General features: G+C 34.9%; 2 protein-coding genes across 2 annotated transcripts; both read left to right on the forward strand.

The window, feature by feature from the left end:
* The first annotated feature begins 8,640 nt into the window (after nt 1-8,640).
* On the forward strand, nt 8,641-9,902 carry LOC129764947 (uncharacterized). Its single transcript, XM_055764625.1, has 3 exons — nt 8,641-8,794; nt 9,179-9,569; nt 9,628-9,902. The coding sequence occupies exons 1-3, from the start codon at nt 8,641-8,643 to the stop codon at nt 9,644-9,646; spliced, it is 564 nt and encodes a 187-aa protein (XP_055620600.1). The 3' UTR covers nt 9,647-9,902.
* Nucleotides 9,903-18,076: 8,174 nt separating this feature from the next.
* Nucleotides 18,077-19,702, forward strand: LOC129764957 (uncharacterized). Its single transcript, XM_055764652.1, has 6 exons — nt 18,077-18,086; nt 18,301-18,503; nt 18,568-18,736; nt 19,065-19,216; nt 19,272-19,440; nt 19,502-19,702. The coding sequence occupies exons 1-6, from the start codon at nt 18,077-18,079 to the stop codon at nt 19,696-19,698; spliced, it is 900 nt and encodes a 299-aa protein (XP_055620627.1). The 3' UTR covers nt 19,699-19,702.
* Nucleotides 19,703-22,927: the final 3,225 nt, after the last annotated feature.

Here is a 22,927-nt window from a genome sequence, read left to right on the forward strand (position 1 = left end):
GAGATAAAGCCGCGCTAGCCAAAAACGTTTGTTGCCTTCACGATAGCCCTCGTTCATCGTTCAAAAAGTTAGTAAGATGACATAGAGATGCTCAGCCCTATTCCGTATTCCGACGGATTTTCATTTCGCATTATAACTCAAAAACTATAATACCTACAAAATTCTAATCGAAGGATGGGATGTAGAAAATTATTTCATAAAAAATACCACTTTTTTTAATTTCACTGAAAAAATTTTTTTTTTATTCATTTAAAAAATAGAAACTCATTTTTCTCAAAAACGTATGTTTTAAATTCTAAAAAAATGTATGTATAGCCCATACAACTCTCAACAAGTAGTCCATACATCGGAAGATGGGCACTTTTACAGTTAGATGGGCACAGAAAAAAGTTAGCAGAGCATGTGAATCATGAAAATTTATACATAAAAATGTTACGAGATAAACATCAAAAGTAATTTTTCGAACAAAATGAAAATGTTATTGTTCGAAAAATTTTTTCCAAGTAAAAAGCCCATCTTCCGATGTATGAGTGACTCGTTGGAAATTGTATGGGCTATTCATGTCTATTTTTTTGTCAGAATTTCAATAAAAACATGTTTTCGAGAAAAATGAATTTTAATTTTCAAATTTTTTTTTCAATGAATTTTTTTCAAAATTTTGTTTGATATTTTTCATGAAAATATAAATAATTTCCTACATTTCATTCTTTGACTAAAATTTTGCAGGTCTGATAGATTTTGTGTGAGAAACTTATTACAATTTTGAATTTTTTCCAACATTTTTTGACATCTTTTTCATGTTTTATTTGAAAAATTGCTATTAATAACATTTTCACGTGTAAACTATCGTGCTTTACATGTTCTGAAAACTTTTTTCTATTGAGAAACATGGCCAGAGCATGTCAAATGCGAGAATTTAAACTAGAGATGAAAAGAAACTTAAGCTCAAACTCTTCTTTTCGTTCGATGTTAAGTTTGGCCATAATCAATCCGTCAATCGTATATTGACTCATTTAAACGATCCTATGACTAAACCGATTATGCTGTTCCTAAACTTTGTTCTACTGCTCATCAATAACGTCAATTCACTTTTCAATCAGAATATTAATATAACTTGAGTAATATATTTTTGGAGAACTACGAGCAACGATTCGCTGATGTTGAGCTTGATGTGAAATATTTTTAAGACTTTCTTAAGAAGCCTGAGGATGTTTACGCTGGTATCGATGCAGAAGAAGCTAAAAAAGGATTGGATACAGCTAGGAAGCTAACCTAAAAATCGATTTGTCTTGACTTCTATATTGAACTCGTGAAACAGATTTTAAAACGATTTGATTTCAGTGATCCGGTTATCAAAACTGCGGCCTTGATAAACCCTCAAAATTTTGTGAACCTACCAAACCTTAATGATTTGATGCGCCAATTTCCTCAATTCGTAGGAGCAGGTAATTGACAAAACTTGGATAACTAATTCAGGCTACGCAAGTAGAATCTTATGGGGCAAAAATTAAGTGACTCAAATATCACTTGGTCCCAGTTGTTGGATGTCTGAGATCGTTTGTAAGACACTTTTTAATAACATACATCCGCGTTTGTCGAGCCAATATTTTCGCTTCGCAATGCCAACAAAACAAAGTCCGGAAATCGCTCGGCACCTACAATTATAGACTCTATTTTGAAACTCGAAGAACTATGTATCGGTTCAAGGCGTAGCTTCGATAATGAAATTGACAAAAAACTGAAGGCAAAGATAAACAAATCATGTATAAACACCATACAAGTCAGAGTGTTGACACACATAAGAAAGAATTTGTAGTAAACTGTACTTTATTTTCTGGTAAAATCTAAGTGTTCAGACAAATCATAATTCAGAAAAATGGATGGTTAAATTTAAAGATCTATCTATTTCATGCGCGTGCAGATTCCAGACTGATTAATTCTGCTATTTCAATCTTCTGAATAACTTGGCTTGAGACATTATTCTCCTGTTGATAAAGAGAAAATAACTTTTTTTCTTATCTAGATTGGTTTTAGATCAAGAGCAGATCGATCGGGTTTTTCGAAATAATGGAAAAACTTTCTTTTCGGCTAATTTTCTCCTTAAATTTTTCAATACAGATTTTTTTTTTTGCTTAAGATAGATATATGGATTTTTTCAGAAAACTTTACAGAATTAAATGTGGTGACCCTGCGTTCGAGTAATAATTTCGCTTTCCCTATTCTGAACGTTTTGCCCATTTGATGTTCGAAGAGAAACAGATCGAACGAAATATAGAATGGAATTTTATCAAGTCGTTCGAAATGTTTGTCGATCGAAAATCAGAATAGGGGTGATTATCTTTGACGCTCTCCTAAACGTAACGTAAATGAAGCTCAATGCCGTCAACGCGAATTTGGAAAACGATACGGTTTGAAACAAAAGTTAGCTATAGATAGATTTACTCACGTGAAAATAGATGTAAACGGGTGAGAACTCGAATTTCAAAAAGTTACCCCAAAAAATGTTCACCACATCGAAAAAACACCCTATGTAAAATATCAGCTCAATGGCACTTAAGCGAGAGTGGCGCAAAGTGGTCAAAGTTTGAGTTTTTTTGAAAACCGAAAAACCACCCATGGGGGAGTAAAGGAAATCTGGGTTTTCGAATAAAAATGTTTGTCGAGATCTACTGTCATCTCGAAATTTTTTTTTGTCAAAAATCGAATTTTCAGACGAAAAAATGACCAAGTGCCAAAAAGTCAATTTTTGACAATTTTTTTTTACGAGATATCAGTAAATCTCGACTTTGCGTACGATTTCCTTTACCTCCCCACTTTGGCGATTTTTCGATTTTCGGAAAACAAAAATATTTGAGATCTGCGACAATAGTAAATGAAGTCAGAATGAGCTAATATTTTGCATAGGGCATTTTATCGTGCAAATCATCATGTAGCAGGGAGTCTCGTATGAAAAATCGATATGACGATTTTCGTTGGCACCCAAAACCATGTTTTTACCGTATTCCGAAAAAACTCAGAGTGTCTCAGTGTTGATTTTCGCAAAAAAAAAAAATTTTTTCTAGATGATGTTTCACGCAATTTGAAGACATTTAGCATCATGTTTTCGTAATTGTTGATTGTATTTGCTTTTTATTGGTTTAATGGCTTTGGACTAGAGGGCGCTATTTTTATATTTTTTCTTGAAAGCTGACAATTTTTTACATAACATATCAAAGAATCGTAGATGTGATTTTTATCGTTTTTAGGTTGATCGAAGTTACCCAAATTTTTCCCCCTCTTCCAAAAAAGCCTTTTTTGAAAAAATGATCGAAATATGAAATTGAAGCCAATGATCTAGTGTTCTTCGAAAAAACAATACACTTGAGAAAAATTTGGATTTTTGATTTCGTAATTATTGATTGTGTCAGTTTTTCATAGTTTCATCGGTTAAAGGTAAAGGGCGCTATATTTTTTATATTTTTTTCTTGAAAACTGAGGCTATTTACATAGCATATTCAAAAATTAAAGATGTGTCTTTTTTCGTTTTTGAGTTATGATTTTTTAAAATTTAACTTGTTTTCAGTCTTCGTTCAATATTCCTATTTTTAGATATATGCGAGTAGAATCCAATATTTTCGCAATAGAGATATTTTTTTTAAAAAAAACCCTAGCTCATTGGTTATAATTTTATTATCTGAATCGGTCCAGTTATGAACCGATTATGAATTTTTGAAAAAATCATTTTTAGAAAAAAACTTTGGAAAATCATAACTTAAAAACGAAAAAAATCACATCTCCGATTCTCGGATATGTAATGCAGAAAAATCACAGCTTTCAAGAAAAAATGGGTGGGTTATATCTATGATATAACCGCAAGGTTGACGTGAGACTACCTTATCGTAGCAATCATTCGTTTGTATTAATTGATTTTTTGATAGAATGAAACAATTCCCGAATTCGATTGAATTCAATATATTTGCTTTGTGAGTAAAAATTGCATATAAGGTCAATTCATGCATTTTGATAGATTATGTTCTTCGTTACAAGTAAATTTAATAACAGTCTTTTTACGTTTGGTATGATACCTAGGACAAAATATGTGAACGGAAGAACCATCAAACGATTATTTTATTTTACGTTTCCTTCTGAAGTTTGCATCTCTCAAGTGTACGTTTTTCTCGAATCGTGAATTTGCTTGATTTGATGAACTTCAGGCACTTGCACAAAGACAAGCGAGTACAAAAGTACTCGCAGTTTGCATTTATTTGCTGAGCCGATTTCCCCAGACATCTTGGTTTTGAAGTCTGTGTTAGGGGCAAACACATTTCAGTCGGAACAAAAATGCCCCCGACTTGCACGAATTTGCAATGCCAATTTCCTCAGACACCTTGTTTCTAAAGTCTGTGTTGGGGAAACACATTTCAGTCGGAACAAAAATACCTCCGACTTTCATGTATTTGCAATGCCGATTTCCCCACGCTCCATGGATTAGAAATCTGTGTTAGGGAAACACATTTCAGTCGAAACAAAAATACCCCTGACTTTCATGTATTTGCAATGCCGATCTCTCCAACGCTGCTTGGTTTTGAAGTCTGTGTTAGGGAAACTGTAGATCGGGCCAATCAAAATGAGGCAGTTAGGGCGTTTATATAACGCTTAACATTTTACAGTTGTTCAATTGTTTATCTAATGAAAAATAACATTTAATTAATTGCGATAGAAGCATAGAAATATTCCCTATCAATTGATGCAAACAACTTTCCGATCCAGTAAGAAATGTTCGAGTTATAAGCATTCGGAATCTTTAATTTTTTCCTGCATATTCTGTGTTTAGGTTTTCATTCTACCCCCCATATACTCCGGTTAGACGTAGTCCCACGTCAAAACATATTATAAAATAAAGCGCCTTCTAGTCCAAAGCCATGAAAACAACAAAGAAAAGAGAAAAACAATCAATAATTACAAAAACAAAATCAATTTTTGTAAAAGTTTAGTATTTTTTCTGAAAAATCTAAAAAAAATCTAACTAATTGTCTTTAATTTAATTTTTTAATTTTGATATGCCGATCATCTGAAACGGGTCTAATATTTTGCGATAAAGAACAAATATACCACTTTTAACGAAAATCTGAGAACCACTATATCGGCTTGACATGCAATGGCTGTATAACTACATTGGATGGAATAAATTAAGCATATGTAAGCGTTAGTGAATTTCTCACTGGTGAGAAATCACTAAAGTTGGCCGCAGTTCTACTTCAGGTGAATAAGTTCACCGAAAAACAGTGAGACGACTCATTCTCTTTTTTTTTCACTCGTACTACTAGGCAATTGAATGTGTTTGCTGTCAGCAGATGTAAACAATGCTCATTTTTAAATCTAAAAATGTTTATTAATTTGCTTCTGCCATCGATGGTCAACTCATTGCCATGACCGATAATAGTGAGTTTCGAAAAAATATGCATATGTAAACGACTCGTACATTTATCATAACTTCAAATTGCATGAAGGAATTCATGGATATATTCATTATATAAATTCGCGCTAGTAGAGACGGCGATTTCTATAAATCTGATCATATTTCTTCACATGAATATATCACTAGTCTAAATCCACCGTTAGATGGCCATGAAATTTTGACATATTCGGGACATCGAAGCTGAGTCGAAGTGGCTGTCAACAGTTTATATGAAGCAAAAATAAACAAAACGCATAGCAAAAAGTGGTGGATTTTAACAAGTACCCTTAGAAAAATCCTCGGTCGAAAACTACTAAATACATTTGGTAATGCAAAATTAGTAGAATGTACAAATTTTTTGTACATATTGTCAACAAACCCACATCCCTACCAGAGATTAGTATATTTTACTCGTTAACATTAGTAAGCTTGGATATTGTCATATCTGAAAATTGGTGAGAAAAGCGCGTATTAACCATTTTCATTGTTCCCATAAGGCAATACGGAGGTATAATAAGGATATAATTCTGATACGTGCATTTTCGGCGAGAAAATGTAGCCGATATTGGGCTTCCGAATCATGGTTCTGCTTGACATATGTGTTTATTAGTACGGTCGAAAATGACTATAGATTGGAAGTATTTACCAAAAAATTCGTTATATTTACTAATTATTTCTCTCAGTGTAGTTTCACAAAAGTAATGAATTTAATTCTGATGATGGTAAGCGTTAAGGTGAAGGTGGAAGCTAGCCATTATAGTAGTATAGGTAAACCCACGTGTAAAAATGGGGTAATAGTGTTTGTGAGAGAAGAGCAAAGCACACGTAAATAGATTAATTCATTAATTCACTTATCAGACTGTGTGGCGCTTCATTGACACGAGTCTTTGAATACATTTGAAAAAATAAAACAATTCAATACTAAAGTAAAATGGATGAACGATATGTTCCGATGAACAATTGCAAATATAAATATTAGAGAAGGTGCATTTGCATATGAATTAAAATTCTGATTATACGCGAGCGTAACACAAGCAAATTTATAACACATGCAAATTGGGGTTCTTTTGGTATTAACAAGTTCCTCCGCATAGTAACTCGATGTTGATAATTCCTTAATATTTTCCTTCGTTGATAGTATTGGCCTTCTCTTCGTTGGCCGAGGCATTTTGATTGAATGTAATACTTCTCCGTTTACTGTTTTTGAAAGCATAGGCAGCCGTGGCAATGTTCCGAGCTCTGCAATATAATTTTCTTACCCAATGTTTAAGTTGCTAAAACTTACATTATAGACCTATTAAACGTAAAAATAATAATTGTATTGATATCAACACAATTTTATTCTATTGATTTTCATGACATGAAACGCTATGACTCAGGAATAACATTTTATTGAGTGGTTTTTATAGCTGTTTCGATGATGTTGTCTGGCATCAGTGTCGAAAAAATAACGATGCTTTCACCAATACAAACAAAACCATTGCCGAAGATTGAAAAACGAAAATTTAACTTTCAGAGCACTTGCTCGAGTTTTCCGACGTTTTTCACTATACAGTGCGACAGCAGATGAAAATTTAACATCTTGTGAGTAATCGATTAGAATTTGGTTGATATTAATTGATGGGAAGTGTGCGAAAACGATCATTTTCTTCACACTGTTTCGCAAGATTATTGATTTTCGGGCGAGGGGTGAGGGAGATGAAAGAAATGAGCGCCATTGTGGCAACCATTTGTGGCTAGCTTCCACCTTCACCTTAAATGAAAGCATAATGTTTTGCAAAGCTAATTGGGTTGAAGTATATAAATAAGCAACATTACAAACTTCTTTTTATTGCTGTAGAAAATGACGCCTTCTCTGCGGCGGGAAAAATAAACACATCTTCAAGGACAAAATAATCAATGAAAATCAAATCATCCGTATGAAATGAATGTTCCAAGCAAAAGTGTAACGAGTTTCGCAGAAGTGGTAAAAAATATCGTGAGCGAAAACAGTGTCTAGTAATGATATTTTTCGCTGGCGAAGGAAGTCGTTTGGTCGTCAAGGGTAATTTTACATACTTGGTGGAAGGAAATGTAACGCGCTGATATAAAGATTTCAGGCACGGTTGGGTGTCAATGGGTCAATATCCATCCTGAGCCGTTGAAGCTATTCGAGGCAGCAAGTTTCATCCGTTTTCCATGAAAGGTTACAATATTTTCGACCAATATCTTAATTTATAATCAGGATCGACTATCGAGCGACAGTTTGATTCAGCGTTATGATCATATTTTTCAGTATTACTAACAAAAACAATTTCCTTACTGTTAGGGTAATTCACTTTTGAGGTCCACTTTTCGAAGGTCCTGGTGAAAAGATTAAGGAGTTTTTTTTAGTAATGATTATATACGGACTATGTAACATGACCATACAAACAACATTTCAAAATAATTTTCATTCAATATTTGAAAATTTTCAACTGCCTTTGAGCATGCTAATCTCAATGAAGGTACTCTTATTCGATTCTGTATTATGTGTCAACGAAATAAATATACGGTTCCTGGAGTGAAAACTGAAAACTCTACCATTACGTATCCGCCTTTTTATAAATTACAAAAGAATTCGAGAAAAAAATAACACTCAAAGTACAGTTGAAAAACACACGGTTTAACTATTTTCCTAATACATCCATAAAATCCGCTAGACGGCGGATTGGAATTCTATGTCGCGAATTCCATATGTGTTTCACGTGTTTCATATTGTTGCTCTTCCGTAAAATCCGTGTATCATCCCACTATCATTCAAGAAAGTTCCGCAACTCTAACGTATCTTTTTAAATTCTCTTATTTTGCAGGTCTTTGCGAAATCTTTGACGTATGCTCCAAGGGCCTGATTGCATTCAACTTAGCATCAACGAATTCTGAGTGCTCTGGTGATGGGAAACAATGCCAGACGAGGATAATGAGCTTCGCCGTCGGTCCACCTTGAACATCAAATAAAGATAGAAATTTTAAAAATGCAAAACGAAAAATTGTAGTTTTACTGTTTAATCATTATGTCTCACACGCAGCAAACAATATTCTAACATTTTGTTTCTCTCTCCCCTAAAGAAACAACTCGCTACAGTAAATTCAAAGCGGATCTCAACACAAATTCATCAACCATATCGACCGAGGATGACGACGAAGAGAGTGAGGTGAAGCAGAAATTCCCTCTCGATCTTAAGATGGTACTGGGCCGGAAGGGCCGACCGATGTTGCTGATGGGTGGATACGCTTTCTTCCGGAATAATAGCAACAAAAACAAAACATATTGGCTGTGTTCGAAGAGTCGGTCGCTCAAGTGTCGAGCCCGTATCATTACGCTGGACGGGAGCGCAGGTCTTATTCTGAAGAATCAAATCCACAACCATGACCCACCGGAAAAACTGGAATAGAGCGTAACAGAATTTCTTCTTTTTTTCTTCTCTCTCTCTAGAAATCTAGCGAATCAGAAATTAATTGAACTTTTTTCGAAATCAATTTTTTCATAATAATAGTTTTGTTCAGGATCGATTCTTGTACTTCATCGAATAACGAACTGAATAACTGATTTCTCAGCAAGTATGAAAGTGGATTTTCAATCTATTGTGAATTATCGAAAGATTGAATGTAGTTGGAATTATTTCTCACCAATAAATACAGCAGAAACAAACCACGTTTTTTCGTTTCTTTGTGACATTCTCATTTTTAATTCAGTTGTACTAACATATTTTATTCTTACAGATTCGGGCCCCGTAACGTCCGTCCAGAGCCAGACCAATGCAACAAAAAATCAAACAAATCCGGTGGATAAAACGCCCCGGCACCCCGCAAGACGTCCTCCGAAGAGGCGGAAATACCCCAAAGCTGAGGAAATACTTGCCACTAGAACGGGAACCCCGGTTGTGTTCCTGAACTCACGCTTCGGTGCTGCCCCGGTGCTACTGGACGATCAAACTTATCAGTTCTGTTTCACTCAAAAGCAAATATCCTTCTATCGTTGTGCGCAGTTTCGGAAGTCAGACTGTCCCTCTCGGGTGATGGTGAAGGACGGTGTCGTTTACTATGTTTGCTCGGAACATAGCCACCTGGAGAGCACAGCGCCTCCGGTTGACTCTGGTGGGATTTATTCCAGGTATGATGCCGGCATTCTTCCACGAACTTTTTATTGAATCTGTTTTTTCTATTCACAGATCTGGCGGAAAAAAATGATACATATTGGCCTTTACACATAATTTTTTTCTCATATAAATGGATTTTTTATACGTTTGCTCGGTTTCTTGTGGTTAGACTCACTCAAGAGCAATTAACAGTTTAAGTAGGAAGTATGAATACCATCCACTAGAATCAAAATAATATAACGGTTCTTAAAAGTAACAATAATCAATTTTTCAATACAGTTTTCTGTTGGACTCATCTAGTTATCATTGACAGAACCATCTTAAAGAAAACATTTATCTGCTTTGTTTCTTACAGTACGAGGTCATCTTAATCTAGAGGCGAATGAACTGAAAAGTTTAAAGCCTCTTTAATCCAACATCATCATCATCATCTTAATCAGCCAATAGTAGCCAATACTAATACAGGTATGGTTGGTGTGACGATGCGTTTGAGAACTTACTTCATTTGTATTTTCATGTGAGTGCCCCCTAAAAACCCTCATATTTGGTTCAATTTGCGTGAGTAGTTCTCGAGTTAAGCGAGAATGCTTTCAATAACTGTGTGTCTCGAAGCTATAAAACGCAAATTTAAGCAGATAGTTCTCAAAATTCATATGTTGGTTGCTCACTGTTTAGAGCGATATTGAAACACCGAACTTGTTGAATATCCAAGTAGTTTCTTAGTATCTCTTAGCAAAAATACATCTTAAACGCTCCCAAAAACATCGCCCCAAAGAACACGCAAAACGGTAACAAAAACTCCGAACCGAATCGATTATGTTGGTAGTGACGACAACAACCACTGCGGAATATTTTTTTTTCATTTCCACCAAAGAACGCAGCTTCCAGCACTAAAAATACTTTATTCACATCTGGCTTGAAATGCGTTGCAGTTTGACGCCACTTTTAACCTGAAAACAAAGCTTGAATTCACGAGAATTTAATTATCGATCAGATAAAAGTCACCAATGAGTCATTTAATTTTTATTAGACTCTTTCCAAATGGCCTTCCAAAAAGACGTTAAGTTTAGTGTTCCATATTGGCTTTTTTCAAGGCAAAAGACAAATGAACTGAGATATTTTCAAGCCTCTACAATTCAAAACTACATGGTCATCATAATTCAAATTTAAATTTCAAATATAAACATCAATCCGCATTTCATTACTATTTCTTTGAAATATTTTTTCAATCGAAACTTTTGGTGGCTTTGTAGAAACTACTGACCGATGGGTGGTTTTGTTGAAGCAACTGAGGATGATTGATTTATGCTTCGTTCTTGTTCTCGCGAGGAGCATACACGAAAATTCTTCTCGTGCTAGACACTCCGCGGCCTCATGCGATGATAAATTTGTCCCCCACTACCGTTATCTATTTGTTAACGCTTGAAATCAACAATTCCTACGTGTGATTCAATCACACACAAACAATCTCCAACTAACGATATGGAAACCGACACGGTACGCTCTGTTTAATATTTCTATCCTTCCTATTTCTTTCTATTCCTTTACTTCTGCTTTGCTTCTGGCCGTCAGAGCAAGCTCTGCACTATGCTTGTTTCGTGCATATTCTGAGGCACAGTAGCAAAATAAAAATTTCGGTTGGCCAGTATGAGCACAATATTTATAGTGCTTTCACTACCAACCGATGACAAGCGTCTCCAGCTGGCCAATCTTGACGGAGATGAACTTTCAAGCAAACTATTGAAATTCCGAAAAGTTGTAATATATATTTACAATATTTACATATTTTTGAAATATCAATAGTTTGCTTTCCTTTTTAAAAGTAAGCTACTCGTTCTTGACAGCACGAATAGGGAAGCACACAAATGGGCAGAATAAATGTATAGGAAAATAGGAATGATTCCAATTTTCTGTAATTTAAACCATTTACGAAATACGGAATCGTAATGTAGAGCATGTCAAACAAATCTTCGAGAATTTCTGATTCGATTGGTATGCAGTTCATCGAAATATGGTCACAGCAAGAAAAGTTATCAAAGTTGAAACTATTCCATAAAAACATGCTCTGTTTTCTGATTTGACATCATGACACCATGCCAAATTTGGCTCCATTTGCTTGATTATTTCTAGAGTTAGGCAGAATTTTTTGTGTTTCTTTTGTATGGCTATATTGTACGGTACCAGGGTTGCCATAATAAAATCTGTGTTTTTGGTCTGAAAAAATCTTTTTTATCTTGGTTTTTTCTCAAAAAATCTGTATTTAAATCTGTATTAAATTTATAAGTCCAATTTTGAAGCATGATGTTAGCTTTAGCATCATTGATTGGCATAGTTATTATTGATTAGATGATGCCGATGGTGTCCACGTAAAGCCACACAAAAATGTAATGGTTGTAATAAAAAACATAATGAGGAAACAATTCAAAAACTGGAGGACTGTAAATGCTTGAAAAGGGGACATAAAGATACTATGAAGCTAATTCTTAGGATACGGACAGATTTCGATATAATTTTTCATTGATGTAATATTTTGGCATATATTGCTAAATAGAGTAAAATAAAGTGTTCTGGCCTCCGAATCAATCTGAGTGAGTTCAGGTGTTTCAGTTTGTTTTATTAAATTGAACAATCTATAATATAACGTAGTTCAAAGAACAGTATAATAGGTTTGGTCATCAAATCGTTAAAACGGTTCAAACTAAACGATAATTTCTTTGTTTCGGTCGTTGTGAACGAATTCAGCATTTTCAATGGTTACTATAAATGTCTAGACCGCAATGTGTTTTCTAATTCGACTAGATCGATTTTCTAGTTCGTGTTAAGGAAACGCATTGCGGTCTACACGAATGTATGGGTAATAAGATGCTCTATTTTCAACGCTATTTTAACATATTAGCTATACGAAATTTTATAAATTACATTGCAATAGATTGTTAGGGAATGTTCAAATCGATTGGTACAAAATCATCACAAAACATGAAACCGTCATGAAATGAAAAATTTTAGATATTTTTTTATACCGAAAAACTTTGAAAGCAAATAAAATTTCACGACAATTACCCCTATTCTGCATTCCGCCCTATTAGCATTTCGTTCATATTACAATTTCGCATTCCCTATTTCGAACGTTTTGTCGATTTAATGTTCGAAGAGAAACAGAAATGCAAAAACAACTCGAACGGAATACAGAATAGAATTTAATCAACTCGTTCGAAATATTTTGAATTCATCGAAATACAGAATAGGGGTAAATATGAATGCCCTTTTATATTTTGCATTCTCTGTGCTAAAGTAAGAAAAGATAAAAAGTGTGATTAGTTTATTACTAGCTGACCTGACGAACTTCGTTCCGCCCAAAATTGATTTTTTGATATGAATTGTTTCGAACATTCACGTTTTCTTTATAAGCGAATGTTAGTGGGTAACACTAACCAATAATGCAGAGGTTGGCACAAGAATTGGACTTTTTTTAAAATCTGTATATTCTGTATGTACAGATTCTTGGTCTTAAAAATTCGAAAAAATCTGTAGAAATACAGATTATTCTGTAGATATGGTAACCCTGTACGGTACTTTTTCCTAAAATGACTTTTTTTCAAAAATTCATAACTTTTGAACTACTAGACCGATTCTAATGATCAACATATCAAATTAAAGCCAATCACCTCGTCTTTTTAAAAATACTCCAATTGCAGAGAATTTAAATTTTGTTTTCGTCTCGGGCTATATTTTTTTCTTTGTTTTTCTAGAAAGCTGATAATATTTTACAGAAAATATCTCAAAATCAGTGATTTGTTGTTGTTTGTTGCTTTTATGTTATGATTTTTCAAATTTAACCGATGGTTCAAAAATCGTTTTTCAGCTTTATTCCAAAAATGCCTTTTTTCAAAAATTCATAACTTTTGAACTACTGAACCGATTCAGATGATCGACATATCAAATTAAATCAAATGAGTTCTTGATAAAAAAGTGTTACACGTGGGGAAAAAAAAATTGTTTTAGTAATTATTGGTTGTAATTGTTTTTCATAGTTTGTGAGTTATAATTTTTCAAAGGACTATATTACATCTATGCAACTAGAATCCATTTTTTACACAAGTTTACACAAGAAGACCAACTCATTGGCTTCAAATTTGGAAAAAAGGGAAAAAGGATTTTTCATTCCATCGGGTAACTTTGAAAAATCATAACTTAAGCACAAAAAATAACACCTTTCTGAATTTTGGATATGTTATGTAAAAAATCTTAGCCCTTGGTCCCGAGACCATATAAACTATGAAAAAGAAAAACAATGAATAATTACAAAAACAAAATTCAATTTTTCGCAAGCACTGTATTTTTATATAAGAATAACTAATTGGTTTCAATTTGATATATTGATCATCGGAATCGGTCCAGTAGTTCAAAAGTTATGAATTTATTAGAAAAGTGATGTTCGGAAAAAAGGGAAAAACCGATTTTTTGGACCACCCTAGAATGGTAATGAGCACCCTTATAGAAAAATACGGGTCTTATATTTTGCGATAAGGACTACCGCTTTTCACGGATATCTGAGCACCACTATAACGGTTTGGCGTGGAATGACTGTATACAGGGGAACTTCTATATAACGTACCCTCGTAATTACGTACCCTCGATATAACGTCACTCGATATAACGTACACATTTTCACTGTGTAAAAATTCACTTCAGAATCGATACTTGGAGTTACATGAACATTTAACGGAATAATCCAGTCAATCTTACAGGTTGGCAGTGGTCATTCAGTGGCCTCGGTATATGTTCCTGAGTTCCAATTAGGGCGTTAGAATTTTCATAAAAATTATCTCGTGTTTTGCAAGTTTTGACGTAGGATTACGTCTTTCGGGAACATATTGGGGTACAAATTGAAAATCGAAAATCGAGCACATCGTGAAAATTGTTCTCCAATTTCAAACACTTATTGCTCAGTCATTTCATGATGGATTGATGAAATTTTTGTGTCAATCGATTTCGGCACTCCATAAAAATTTTTTATATTGAAGAAAATAATATATGTCATGAAACTAACTATCGAACAATTGAAAAATCTCAACCCCTATCCTAACGGAAATACCCACTTCTGATTGGTCGAAATTGACGACACATGCGGCGGGTCCCTAACAGAGACATAAAAACCAAGCTTCTTGGGGGAAAACGACATTGCGAACACAGGGGGGACTTTTGTTCCTACCGAGATGTGTTCCCTAACAGAGACATCAAAACCAAGGTGCCCAGGGGAACTCGACATTGCAGATATATGTAAGTCGGGGGCATTTTTATATTGCAAGTGAGATGAGTGATACGATTAATTCTAGCAAATAAAATTTAAATTTGGAACTTTAATATTGGTTGCTTCGTAAAATTTCATATCAATGACTGATCGTGTATTGTGAAAAATTTAGCACAATTGTAAGTGTAAAATTGTGTATGGTAGCAGTTGAGTTAAAAAATGATAAATGAAACGATTTATTTCAATTTTCATAAATAAAAACCAAGGTGTGTTCCCGTTCGAGGACGGGTCGTTTGATTTAAGCTGTCTGTTTTGTTGTGTTTAATTTCACCCAAGGAAAGTTTATACGGCGAGAAAAATTGGAAAAAGTGATTTCTCATATGATCTACATATAGTATTAGGTGCTGTTAGTCCAGATAAAATTCGCATTGGGTTGAATAAACAGTCAGAAAGTAATAGTTATAAAAAAAATTATCTTTCCCATTTCAAATATGTTTTCTCTATATTAAAGTAACATGTTTTTACTGATGAGAAAAATTGATAATTGTGTTCGGTATTGGTAATTATCTTATATTACATTGGTTTTTCTTCTTCTTTATTTCATCCATACATAACATAGAAAGCATCTCGTCTAGGATCACAGAGGGTGGTTTCCATCATATCTCGTTCCACTCTTATCTCTTATCTGATACGCACCATCCAACGACTGTTTACCATCTTTCTGTAATTCTTCAAACATATCCAAAATCAACAGATAGCCTAACGGAATCCTACGTCAACTATGCGGTTGTGGCTCGTACACAACTCTCCTGTGACTTTTTTTGTGCTGATGAATAAAAGTGCAAATAGTTTTCAATTTTTTCTCAAAAGTTTTCAAAATTCACCGTCTATTTTTGTTCCATTGTTTTATTTTGGTAGCATCATAAGACTGCATTGTATTGTTTATGATATATCGATTTGAGTTTGAGAGGCCTCAGACACTATTGGGAAATGCTTGTCGCAATAAGAAAAGATAAAAGACACTTTATCGTCTTTTATCTTCAGCAATCAAGGGTCAAAGCTCTTTGACGATGTTTACTTACCTCATCAGCTCAATTTATCTTACGGATGAATTGAAGCTAAGTGTTGATTGAAGGGTAAATGTCGGATTTGTCGAAACTCAAAACATCCTCTCGTAAACTGTATTTTCAACAATTAAATTGATGAGTTTTAACTATTTAGTCACATTCGTAATGTGCAATATGTGAGAACAGCAATACACTTTAATCTAGGATATTTTTTTTTTCTTTTAAGATGAGTTTGATTTTATGAGTTTGACGAGGCTTTTAAACAGAGCTTCTAAGTACATGATTTTTAGTTCCAAAACAAAATTGCTTCGGGGATCGATTGTTTTCGATTAAAATATTTGACAACGAGCTTTCCGGAAGTGTTTTTTTACAAGAAAGAAGGCAAGTGACTCTCATTATGCTAAACGTCCATTGCGGAAGATGTTGTTATGTGCGATTTGCTGTCCCTGCTCGTTCATTCTATCAGAACGGGATAAGGGAGATAAGGGATATAATGGCGGGTTTACATTAGGGAGATATATAGCTATAGATGGATTTATTCACGTGAAAATAGGTGTAAACGGGTGAGAATAAATATGATACACTTATTCAAGGTATATATAGGGCCCTATTCCAGAAACGAGACGAGCAGACGAGCGTCTCGTTTGTTTTCATATTCCAGAAGCCGAGCTCAACTAAAAACAGACGAGTAGCTCGTCTGATTCGACGACCGTTTGGCCGCGCTCGTCAATGAATCAGTCGAATCGTCTAGTTTGTTTGATGTGTTTGTTCACCTTGTTGATTGAAAGCATCGGTATTCTTCTGCTCCGTCTTTATCTTCAAAAATTGTTTCACGGCTAAACTAGTATTGCATAAGCAATGTATGTTTTCAACTGCAACCATCAAATTCAATTCAGTAATTGCAAGACTTTACAGATTTTCAAATGGGCCTCTTCCAAACAACACAACCAAATGTAAACATTGAATTCATATCCAGGGATGCTAGATAACTGTTTTGAATATATTAACACGGCACGGAAAGGGTCTTCACATATTGAACGAAAATGAGTAATTCAAAACAACTACTTTATTGGAAATGCATATATAGATTTAAATTTTTTTTTTGATGAATCGTTGATTAGGCGAACAAACATTGCCCCCAATAAATCCATAATAACAAAACGTCTGAGTGATAAAACCATATGCTCGAGGAAAAATATCAATGAAAGCAAAAAATATATGAAACTTATTCCTTTTTGTTATGTTTTTTAAATATTTTGGCACTGAGAAAAGAGTATCGATTGAACAATTTTAAAACTGTTTATTGTTTTTCTCAAAACAAAAACATGTCTTCTCATCTGACATCACTGATCATACCGAGAAAAACTGACTGAAGTCCCTCCAGTCTACCAAATAAAACATTTCAATGGAACTCGTGTACTGGAATGGGATATTTTGCTCGTCTCGACAGTGACTGAAGCCGAGACGAGACGAGACGAATTGCTCGTCTCGTTTTATGGAATAGGGCCCATAACTTGAATAAATTCAGCATATGTAAACGCTTGAGAATTTCTCATTGATGCGAAAACACTAAAGTTGGATGCAGTTCTACTTCAGGTGAATAAATTCACCTAAAATATGAATATATTCATTATAGAAGTTCACGCTAGTGTAAACGTTTGATGCGATTTCTATAAATCTCATCATATTTCTTCATATGAATATATCACTAGTTTAAACCCACCCTAAGGAAGATGGCGCTTGCGCCACATCATAGTGGAAATGGCGCTTACGCCACTCCGTTTTCAAGCTTTTGCGGGGTCATTTTTTTAGATTCCTGTAAAATTTCGCAGTCATTTGAAAGTATTTTTAAAGTATTTTTTTTATCGATTTATTTACATGAAAATAATATGTCAATTTTGGCGCTTGTGTCACTTTGCGAGATTACGGCAGTCTACACCTACAACGTTTCACTAATGTCAGCTTTTTTTTACTACTGTTTGCTACGGGATCGTATGCAACCGATTGAGAAAGGGTGGCTAGCTTGTATCCCAAGTTCTGAACGAACCCTGTAAGTCAATAAGATTCATAAGAAATACACAAATTAATCTTTTTTTTTTTATTTTTCAGTGAACCAAACGTTGGACATTGGTTTGGCTACATTCCAATCTGTTGGGGTCTTGTTTTTCCATTCATCATTCAGCTGACTTACCAGAGTGCTAAAATGGACAAAAGTTGGAGTCGACCAAAAGAATTGTTACACAAGCATGTGAATCTTGTAATCTGATTCACTAAAATGAGATTTGTGAAACAGTTGAAAACAGCAACAATTTTCTTTGATTGAATAAAAGTCTAGTAAACAACTTCCATTAATGGCATTATTCACTTTCTCCAGCAAATGATTTCATTCGTGAAGACTAATGTATATGTTCATGTTTTATCTTCCAGCAAATTCGAAAGTTAGATCCCCAAGGAAGAGCTACTATTACGTTCGTACCGCTGAAGATGAGTACGAAATTTGCGAAAATAAAGTGACCAAATTCACGCCTCACACTCACGTAGTTGGTTTTACGTTCCCTCTAACCGAGCAGGAAGATGTTGAACGACTTGAGACCGCCGTAACTCACGACGAAGAAGTTCGAAGACAATACGTAGGTTACTTACAAAAAAAAACCCTGCTTGAAAGAGCTACTAATGTTTTACCCCATGTTTTAGGTTGGTTTTCTCACCCATAAAAAGCCCACAAACATGTCGATTGTTCAATTTCTTCCAATGGTGTTCTCGGACGAAGCTCTGGATGGGTACAACTTCAACGGAACGAATACGATCGGCAAATGCAAACTTCCAATGAGAGGATATAATATATTTTCTCATTGCTTCATCGGTAGGCACAATAACCTTTTTGCTCGCGGGACCTAAAACTGAACATTTTACATTTTAGATGCCTTCCAATGCGAGGGGTTGGATATTAACGAACTGGCTAGCCAAATGACAGCAGCCATAAAACAGAGTCGCAATCGAATGCGCCAACGGACATTCCGCGCGAAAAAATCCATCAAAAAAATGTTGGAAAAATCAAATTGATTTATTTTGCTGTTGATTTTCATTGAATCGAATAAATACACTTCCTCACAACACATTCAATGTTTGATAAATTCTAAATATTATGTAGAGTTATTTGACGAACATTTACATAGATGTACTTTTTACAGACCAGCCGACGATCACCACCGTCAGAAATCGTAAGAAAAATCCCGCGAAAGCAACGGACGTTCCGGGTTTCACATTTCCATTACACCACGACGACGAGGTCGAACGATTGGAAAATATTGTGTCCACAAATTCTGCTGTTCGCGAAAAATATGTAAGGATTGTGATATCATCTGCAATTCATATATGTGAATGAGTCTTTCAAACAGGTGAACTATCTAAGGACTAACAAAGCAATTGACGAGAACGTCGTGTTTGCGATAAAAAAGCTGTTTTCTGATCAATCTCTCGCTAAGTTTACCTATCATGGTTTTGCGAACCTTCAGCACCCGCGAAAGGCCATGAAAGAGTATTTGATTTTCACCGATTGTCTAGTGGGTGGGTACAGGACTGTTAGCTTGCAACAGCACGAGATTACAATATGTTTTTATATTTTCAGAAGCATGGGAAGATCACGGCGAGTCTGCTGATAGTTTACGACAGGCTCTTATCAAAGCTACCCAGAGAGCGAAGCAGCACCTCTCATCGGCTCGCTACTATCAACGCTATCGGAACAAGTTGCTCGAGAAACGGAAAGAGCATCAGAACAAGAAAACGGCACTTTATCAGGTTGTCGATGATGATGGGAATGAATAAATACTAGCGAAAAAATCAAAAGACTCATTGCCTCGTTGATTGAACCCAAAATGCCATTCAGCCCAAACTGGTTTATTTAATGGGAGACATTACTCAGCGTCTTTCATTTCTATACTGGGGTGTAAATTCAAAGTTTCGAAAGCGAAAGTGTTACGCAGGAGAACGAGATTTTGAGCGTTAATAGCTCTTAAACAACTGAACGAAATGGTATGAAAAACACTTCATTCGAAAGATAAAATGTCTACGCGTTATATACTCGTTACTTTTTGATCCATAAACTTATTTCAATAGCCTTAAAATTGCTTTCAAAACTGGTTATGGAAATCACCAATCGGTATATAAGCGAGCGCCGCTCGGAAATCCACTCATTGTGCTGCTGACCACTTAACAAGTACTTGCAGCCTTCCAGAGGAACCTCGCAATTGCGTTAACTGTGGCGAAAGTCGCCAAGCCACCAGCCGTAACTGTACAAAACGTGCGGATTTTCAATGCATCCGGAAGCAAGCTACTGATAAAACGCAGAATAGGAAGAAAGTTCCTGAACTTACTGACAAAGAGTTCCCTCCAATGGTTTCTCGTACGATTCCTGTTCTTCCTCCACTTCCACTCCCTACAGGTCGCCCCCAAGCGGCCTCTTCTAGCGAAAATCCAAAAAAAGAGCAACCGAGCTAAGGAAGGTTGCAGCTATTGGTTTACCACCTAGGCCAACACCTTCACCTAATTCTTCTTCTACTGAAGATCTTTACAGCATGCAAGAACTTGTAACCCTGTTTGTTGAACTAGATCGACAGACTAGAAATTGTCGCAACCAACAGGAACAAGTCATGCTACATCTCTAAGGCTAAATAATTGGAATGCCTGCTCTCTCAAGCGTAAGGTCATCGAGTTCACTGACTTCTTGGTGATAAACAGCATCGACGTAGCTATCGTTACTGAGACGCATCTTAAACCGAATATTAATATTCGAGTCCTGAATTATCGTTTATTGAGAATGGATCGTACTGGTTCTGGTGGAGGAAGTGTTGCTTTAGCCATCAGAAATAACATCAGATGTCGACTTTTGCCGTGCCTGAAACTCAACATCATCGGAGCTATAGGAGCGGAAATCACAACATCGATTAGGCTTATTATCGTTATTGCGGTCTACTATCCCAAACAGACATCAATCAGAGATGGGTCGGCGTTGCTCCTTAAAAATGATATCATCAAGCTAACACGAAGGCAGTCGAAAAACGTCATCGGCGGGGCCATTAATGCTCGACATCAGCCCTGGGGAAACCAAAGGAGGAATCAAAATGGAGTGACTCTAAATGATGATCTACAGTGCACTATGGTCCAGGAGGTTCATTTAAGTGGAAATTAGCCTCTAGAGCTCGACAGTGATTCTCTAGACAAAAACTGTCTTCGACAAAGTTGTTACATATAATAGAGCGCTCATTTTTATGTTATCAAAAATAGGGTGACCAAAATTTTCGATGAAATGAAAAATCTAACTTTCTTATCTTTATAGATAGAGGTAAACATAGTTCGACAATATTGTAGCCCTGGTTATTTTAAGTAACTGTGTGGAACAATATTTCTTTCTATCTCTTCAAATAACCGATATAGCGCTTTTTCTCTAGGTTGAGTTAGGGTTACCATAAAAAAAAGGTTTTTTTGCTCTAACTTTTATATGTAAAATTCTACATCAAAACTGTCTTCGAATGACTTTTAGAGCTTTCCAATCCACGCATTTTACGGTGCATAACTTGTATGTATCTTAATGCTATTAAAAGTTATTGATGTTTTTTCCCCGAAAACACGACCTTTTCATTTGCTAGTCGTTCTTTTTAGGGCAAACATAATAAAAAATTATTGATGGCATTTTGAAGAGCACATTTGATTCTACATAAGGTGTAACTTCCGAAAGAGTGTTATTTTTTGTATTTGAGTAAATTAAATTTGAAATTATGAGTTTTTGCATATACATGAACAAGTTGCAATTTTTAAATGCATATAATAAGCGTAAACTTTAAAGCAACATCACTTCAGTTCGTCTTATAGCCACTCAACATGGAGTTTCAAAGAAGACACATATTTGTTTTTGTTTTCGGTGGACGAAATACAGAAGACGTTATACAATTATTACGAGAAAAATGCCAAGATATATGTGTTTTGAGTGCAAGAAAGTGTCTGAAAAGCCAAATGCTGAGCCAAAGGATGAAGCGTAACCGTGTTCGGGAGATTACAGAAAAATTTTCTGCTGAAGAACTGGGCTTCGCAACAGCTTCGGATCCAGTATTATCTCTTAGTAATAGGCAAACACTAGAGTATTCCGATCTTCTGATTCCGGAAAATGCTAAGCATTTGATTTTGTAGTTTTTTATTTGTATGATTTTTATTTATTACTATGAATTTAATTTCCATTATAACAACTAAAACAGGTTAATATGTACATACGGACGATTATAAAAATAAATTTGAATAAAACAATAGGAACAACAAAAGTTTGGTAAAATAATGTCATCAATCAACTCATCGCCAGTAAAATATGTCAATATATTACTAAAAAATAACACGTCGAGCCCCGAGTTGTTCTTCATACAGTTTCTATTCAGGAAGCATTTGATAATTTGTCGGTCCCCGCTTTTCTTTTTATACAATAAATATATTTTATTGTAGAAAAAGAAAATAGTCAGAAATTTTTCCCGTAATAATTGTATAACGTCTTCTATATTTCGTCCACCGAAAAAGGAAATCAACAATGTGTCTTCTTTGAACCTCCATGTTGAGTGGCTATAAGACGAACTGAAGTGATGCTGCTTTAAAGTCTACGCTTACTATATGCATTTAAAAATTGCAACTTGTTCATTTATATGCAAAAACTCATAATTTCAAATTTAATTTACTCAAATACAAAAAATAACACTCTTTTGAAAGTTTCACCTTATGTAAAGTCAAATGTGCTCTTTAAAATGCTATCAATAATTTTTTATTATGTTTGCCCCAAAAAGAACGACAAGCAAATAAAATAGTCGTGTTTTCGGGGGAAAAACATCAATAACTTTTAATAGCATTAAGATACATACAAGTTATGCACCGTAAAATGCGTGGATTGGAAAGCTCTAAAGATCATTCAAAGACAGTTTTGATGTAGAATTTTACATATAAAAGTTAGAGCAAAAAAAACTTTTTTTTCATGGTAACCCTAACTCAACCTAGAGAAAAAGCGTCATATCGGTTATTTGAA

Source organism: Toxorhynchites rutilus, chromosome 1 (assembly GCF_029784135.1).
Source record: "Toxorhynchites rutilus septentrionalis strain SRP chromosome 1, ASM2978413v1, whole genome shotgun sequence".
Lineage (NCBI taxonomy): Eukaryota > Metazoa > Arthropoda > Insecta > Diptera > Culicidae > Toxorhynchites > Toxorhynchites rutilus.

What these genes read in the sequence shown, in the direction of transcription:
- LOC129764947 (XM_055764625.1), top strand. Translation starts at nt 8,641, where the DNA reads ATGGTACTGGGCCGGAAGGGCCGACCGATGTTGCTGATGGGTGGATAC. An exon ending in TACGCTGGACGGGAGCGCAG is followed by an intron (nt 8,795 to 9,178) that starts GTCTTATTCTGA and finishes TTATTCTTACAG; the next exon opens with ATTCGGGCCCCGTAACGTCC.
- LOC129764957 (XM_055764652.1), top strand. An exon ending in ATTTTCTCATTGCTTCATCG is followed by an intron (nt 18,737 to 19,064) that starts GTAGGCACAATA and finishes TACTTTTTACAG; the next exon opens with ACCAGCCGACGATCACCACC. An exon ending in TTTCACCGATTGTCTAGTGG is followed by an intron (nt 19,441 to 19,501) that starts GTGGGTACAGGA and finishes TTATATTTTCAG; the next exon opens with AAGCATGGGAAGATCACGGC.